Source organism: Zea mays, chromosome 5 (genome assembly GCF_902167145.1).
Source record: "Zea mays cultivar B73 chromosome 5, Zm-B73-REFERENCE-NAM-5.0, whole genome shotgun sequence".
NCBI lineage: Eukaryota > Viridiplantae > Streptophyta > Magnoliopsida > Poales > Poaceae > Zea > Zea mays.
Genome location: NC_050100.1, coordinates 215,633,647 through 215,639,501, shown reverse-complemented (window position 1 = coordinate 215,639,501; position 5,855 = coordinate 215,633,647). Strand labels below are relative to the sequence as shown.

Sequence of the window (5,855 nt, the reverse complement as noted above, 5' to 3'; positions counted from 1 at the left end):
GTCGTCTATTTTGACATATGTGTTTTACTAGAGATATTTACCCCTTTGTAGTAAGATTTTTACTCAAATGGACGATTATTTGCATGTTCATGGTATTTCGGACACAAGCACATACAAGTTATTATTTAAGAAGCAGTGAAGCAGACCAGTGTGGTGACTGTGGATCTGTGGACAAAGTCAAGATATATGGTTGGCACCATTGCTGCTATATGGTCGCATTTATCCTGACTAAGAACTAGGTTCATTGGCTGGCACTAAATTTCTTAGTCGCAATGAAACCGTATGTTCTAGCATGACAAAACAGATGGCTGGCACCATGGTGGTCGCATCCGTCGGTGATAACAAATTTCGTTGGTTAATGCTGATATATTTAGCCTCAATGAAATTGAGTTATATAGACCTACTCAAGGTTGATAGCATGGATATACGCTACACCTTGTACGGTCTCTAATTATTCTATAATTATTTAACAGAGTTGTGGCAGCGGCAGTCTGTGCTTTACTTTGGCTGATCAGACACATTAGCCACATGCAACGTATCATGTGAATCATAGGAACATTACAGAAATGAACCGTTTGATTATTATTACTACTCCTGGGAAATGTAAATACATTACATATAGAATTCTAGGAAAGAAAATATAATAGATAAGGTACCAGAGTACTCCTATTTATTGATTAACTAGTATTGAATACTAAACTATGGCTGATGGCCAGTACATTATTTAAACAATGAGAGAGAGAGACTAAATATATTCATGCATATGGTCTGAAGGTGCAGGACGCAAAAAAGTCAAGAAGGGAGTGGACATAGTTGGTAAGTCCTTCCTCGTCCTGATCAGTGAAGCTGGCAATAGTTTTTTCTGCATCCTGAAGTTGGCTCTGACTTTTAACAGAGGAGGCCTCCAATTCTGATTGGAAAGACACGATTTTTGCCAGTCGCTCATTGTGTCGGGTCAAAAGAGTTGCAGTTTCTTCTTTTATAAGTGTCTCTAAAAGCAAACCATCCTCAGTCTCTTTGAGCTGGGAAGACAGTTTCTTTATTTGGGCTTGTAATTCCTCAGCACGAGATACATGTTGTTGCCGACTTAGTTCATGCAAATTAATTTGCGCCTCAAGGCTTTTGGTAATACTAATCATGGAAGAACAAGCAGTAGCAACAGAGGCTTGAGAAGCTTTTATGTCATCAATCTTTTGACGTACTTGCTTCCTCTTGTCAATGATGCTGGTAGTGGAGTGCTCTGGATTTTCAGAGAGAGTCTCATGTAGAGCATTGAACCCATCTATTAATCTTTGTATTTTTGGCGGAGCTGGGTTAAACCACTCCTTCCACCATTTCATAGTATCGGCTATCTCCGAGATCACAATGTCTTTGTTGAAGGGGCGTTCGCGTATACGACGTTGGAAGCGATCAAGATCCCCATGAGCATATTGCATAAAGCGTGGTGCCGGAACATCTGTAGGCTCAGATATATGCACAGGCTGCCGAGTATCAAATTCGCTATAATTTGGCTTCTCTCCAATGACATCAGTGGCACTTGTCTGTGCTCGAAATAAGCTGATGGCTTGTTCAACCTCATTCCATAATTGTTCAGACTCCACGGCCAAGTCAAGATCTCTGTGTTTGTCTGCAAGGAATATATATATATATATATATATATATAAAACAGAGAAGAAAGCATGAATATGTGCACACTGGTGTCATAATGTTACTGAAGGCAGTATATTACCTTTGCTAGTTTTCTTGCTTTTAGGATCAGAAGCGGCAAGGTTGTCGGTGTCATATGCTTTCCGCTTGGGAGTATTGACCTTACGCACACTAGCTTGGTTCGAGCCAGGTTGCGTCGAGGGTACATCCTGGTCGAGGCTTGACATTAGTCCAGTCGAACTAACCGGTTGCGAAACATGCACCATATCAGTCTGTTCTAAGTCGCCTGATGTTGGAACCTGAGTATGCGAGGCCTGCATCTCCCTGACCTCATTTGGGAGGTCTGTGAATAAGTCTGTAAAGGGCTCCAGCGCTCCAGTGAAGACGAAGTCATTCAGAAAATCTGGATCATCCGGAGGACATGCCAAACCGCCATCTGATAATGTATCATCAAGTAGATCAGTGTTTGCACGCGACCCTTTGCTGGTGTGCGTAGATTGGCTTGAGTCTACTGGCAAAGGTAATTCGGGTGAAGAGGTTAGAGCAGACGCCTTGTCTTGCAAACGAGCTTGTATTATGCCAATGTTTTTTCCTTGACCAAGTCTGGACACAGTTGCGGGGGTCGTATCTTCCCGGTCATGTTCACTATCACCAGGGAGAAGAGAATATTTGATGACTGCTGTTTCTTTAGCAGGTTGATCAATGTCACCCTCTGTTAAAAAAAAAAATGAATGAAAAAAAAAGTATATATGAATCATGTAACAGTAAGGTACGCAGAAACAACCTACGTAGAAAAAAATGTGCAGCATTACCTGCAGGGGCAGCGACTGTTGTTTTGATTGCAGCTGACATAAAAATCCTATCACAAAAGAATGAAGGATCTCGAAGAAACCGAAAAGCATTGTTACACCAGATAATATAATTATACGAACGTCTAGTTCCAAGATTAGAAGGTTGCACCACGAGAGCATGTCCCTCAGGTTGATCATAATAAGAAAGATGCCGTCGAACACAAATTTGAAGTGTTTCCTTTCGGCTCGAGGGAGAGTAACTTCGAAAGTTCAAACTATCAGTTACATTATCAGCAGCACGATAATCAAAATATGGGATGAGTTGGTCATAGTTAAACATGCGTGCGAAGCGATGCGGACAATACACCAGGTTGTCAGAACGTTTGCCACGCCTATGAGTAATACCACCAAAGAGGCTGCTCATAAGTAGCTCCATTGCAGAAACTGATATGGCAAATGGTTGTTTCTCATTCTTCGTACGACCATCTCGAATAAATACCGGTCGGTGACCGCCTGGGAATCGCAGCGAGGATCGGCCCAAAAAATCTAGCGAGCGCAGTCCCCGACCATCGCCATCAAAATCCCAAAATATATGATGTGCCTCTGTTATAGGCATGGGTTGTTCCAACTTCGTCAAATCTATGACAAAAGGAGGAAATTTAACTGGACAATGTAAGGTCGCTGATTTCCGAGCTTGCTTCCAAAAAGAGGCGAACCAGCCCATGATGAAATGACCCGGAAGAAAAAGGGAACACTCGCTCGCGGACCGTGTCCCACTAATTATCATGAATATTATCCAAACAATTATATAGAAAAGCCAAGCTTGCGACACCAATTGCTCTGCGAACGCCTTCTGATATCTGAACGGCCATATGAAATACCTCAGGACGAATGTATTGGCCAGCTTCGACGGGAATGCAATAAGTACATAGCCAAGCTGTTATAAATGCAGCACGGTAAACCGTTGAAGGATACATAGATCGGTAAGATAATGTCTCGGCACCAAGAATGGCTGCAGGACGGTCACCTTGAACCGCGACATGGAAACGAAGCTTCTGAAGTAGCGGATCTTTGGGGTCAGCAAAGCCATCCAATAAAGAACTGCCAAAAGAATCAGCTTTATCATCAAAAAAGTGGTCTAACCAAGCGGTAAGGCTCACTAATCCTGGGCCTGGCTGCAGCTCTGATGGGCATAAGCTAGCATAAATAGCATAAAGAGTCTCCAAGTGACCATGGACGTCAGAGCAAGGAGGAATAAATTCTTCATAAAGACGACCTGAGATAGGGATCCCCATCGCATCAGAGATGGTATGTAGTGGATATCCCATCTCCCCTTGACTGGTAACCAATGTATGTCCGTCAACATTCCAATATGTCAAGAAGGCAGCTACCAATGATGGGTCAGCTTGAAAACAATAAAGTGAAGCTAGTACACCGCGATAGATATCAGATTTTTGTAGCATACTTCGGTCTTCGTGGTTCACCAGCATCATACGGGCCCATATTAACATCTTCCGACATACAGGCACATCCAATCGAAGCTGCGGCCGACAGTCGTTGAACCACCTTGATGAGGGATGCTTGACCATTTTTTGGGCTAGTGTGGAGGTCGAGCTAGGAATGTCGAGTGACCTCTTGGATGAGTCCAGTACCGGGTGAAGAATGTGTGCACGACCAGCGTAATCTGACACAGGCGGTTCTTGTGGGTTCTTTTGAATGCCAAAGGGAATATTATCCGGGGTGGTGGTCGAGAGGGTCCTCGACGAAGTTGGAACACGACATCGTTTCCGATTTTTTCGTTCTTTTTCAATAATTTCATGTCCTGGTTCGGTAACAAGCTGATAACCTCGTCCAAGGCCTAAACAATTAGCCACCAAAGTCATAAAATCATCAGGATTTTCTGCTTTCGCGTCGTCGACGTCCCCTGCATGATGCATTACTGAGTTTGCATCTGCAAAGAAATCAAAATCTTTGCGCCAGAGATATATCTCTTCTTCTTCCTCTGGCGGTGCTTGTTCTGCAGGCCCACTAAATAAAGTATAAAATGTGCGCTCGCCGGGGCTCATATTCTGAAAAATGGGAGGCAACAGCATAAGAACAGTTTTCTTCTATGGTATGTTAAAAAAAAGAGGATATGATATATAGATTACCCGTGAATGTACACTGGTAATGACACGTCTGGTATTCATGGAAGGATCATGACGCTGGTGTGCAGAGGGGCTGATAGTCTGGCTTGGATGATGATCAGGCCTATCACCAGATCTAATTCTCTGGCCTGCTACTTCTTGGGTGTTCCGGTCATACGAGCGAGGGACGGATGGCCGAGCATGGAAAGTATTCATATTTTGTGGGAAGTCACCTTGGCGGCGTGATCGACCCCTCAGCGGCATGGCGTTAAGTCTCTAATTTATCAACTTGGCAAGAAAGCTAAAAAGGAGCAATAGAAATAGCCAAAGATTCAGAACTATGTAGCCAATATTCGGATTATCGTTAGTTTATACTTACATATGTGAGATCCGCAGATATAATCAGAGAAACTTGACAAACCTCTTCGCTAGCTTACGGCAGCTGGTCACCGAAACTGCAAACTAAAAAAAAAAAGAAAAGAGTAGCAGGGCCTTCTTGTTAGCATGTGCTTGCGTGCTGCAATAATAGCAGATGCAGTATACAAAATAAATCCCAAGACCTCTCGCTAGCTTCTTGTTGACGAATAAAAGGACGTTGGCAGGAAGTGTTTAAAAGACCAGGCTGATTAGCGTGATGCCTTTTGATCAACCCCATGATGAACAAATATATAGGCTGCGATCAATGTATTGCATCTATAACTGCCTCAGTAATTTGAGGGTGGATTCTCAGGTTTCCACCAAGTTGAATCCGAAATTGCTGCGCCTCCGAACCCAACTTGGCGGGGGGGATTTGTTCAATGGATTTTTATATGCTGATACATGTACGTATACATTGAAAAATAATAATAGAATAATAATCCGATGATCAATTAGTAAAAAAAGGGGCTGAAGATAAGACGTAAAATAATGGAGTTGTGGTTACGTGATGACTTTGGGATCTTTCTATCCAATCCATGCATGCCTGAATATGCTTATTTATCTACAAATGGTGGCCGCATGCACTGCGATCCAAAATATTCGCGTGATTAGTTGACCGGAACAACCTGAGCAATAAATTAGCTTCAGCGCAGTCCTTATCCAAAGAACCCGCGCATGCGAGGGATGGGGAACTTATCCTTACGTGAATTTCTGAACGCGCTCACGAGTACTGATCCATTTGCCAGCTGCCTATAAAGAAGCAGGTACCAGAGAGAAGCGAGGGGAGAAGGGCATCAACCAGGCAGCTGCGACTGACGCCGCCAGGAAGCAAGCAGAGAGAGATCGACCAGAAGAAAGGACGCGCAGAGGGAAA

General features: G+C 43.4%; 1 protein-coding gene across 1 annotated transcript; it reads right to left on the bottom strand.

Moving 5' to 3' along the window:
* Window positions 1-755: 755 nt before the first annotated feature.
* Window positions 756-4,865, bottom strand: LOC109945362 (uncharacterized). The gene is made up of 4 exons (XM_035958904.1): window positions 4,589-4,865; window positions 3,271-4,507; window positions 1,730-2,359; window positions 756-1,627 (listed from the first exon to the last, which is right to left on the bottom strand). The coding sequence occupies exons 1-4, from the start codon at window positions 4,826-4,828 to the stop codon at window positions 756-758; spliced, it is 2,979 nt and encodes a 992-aa protein (XP_035814797.1). The 5' UTR covers window positions 4,829-4,865.
* Between the last annotated feature and the right edge of the window lie 990 nt (window positions 4,866-5,855).

Excerpts from the sequence above, each read along its gene's own strand:
- LOC109945362 (XM_035958904.1), bottom strand. The coding sequence starts at position 4,828 with ATGCCGCTGAGGGGTCGATCACGCCGCCAAGGTGACTTCCCACAAAAT. Across the intron at positions 4,508-4,588 it reads TTACCAGTGTACATTCACGG|AATATGAGCCCCGGCGAGCG; the intron begins GTAATCTATATA and ends CCCATTTTTCAG. Across the intron at positions 2,360-3,270 it reads AGGCGTTCGCAGAGCAATTG|AGGGTGACATTGATCAACCT; the intron begins GTGTCGCAAGCT and ends TTTTTTTAACAG.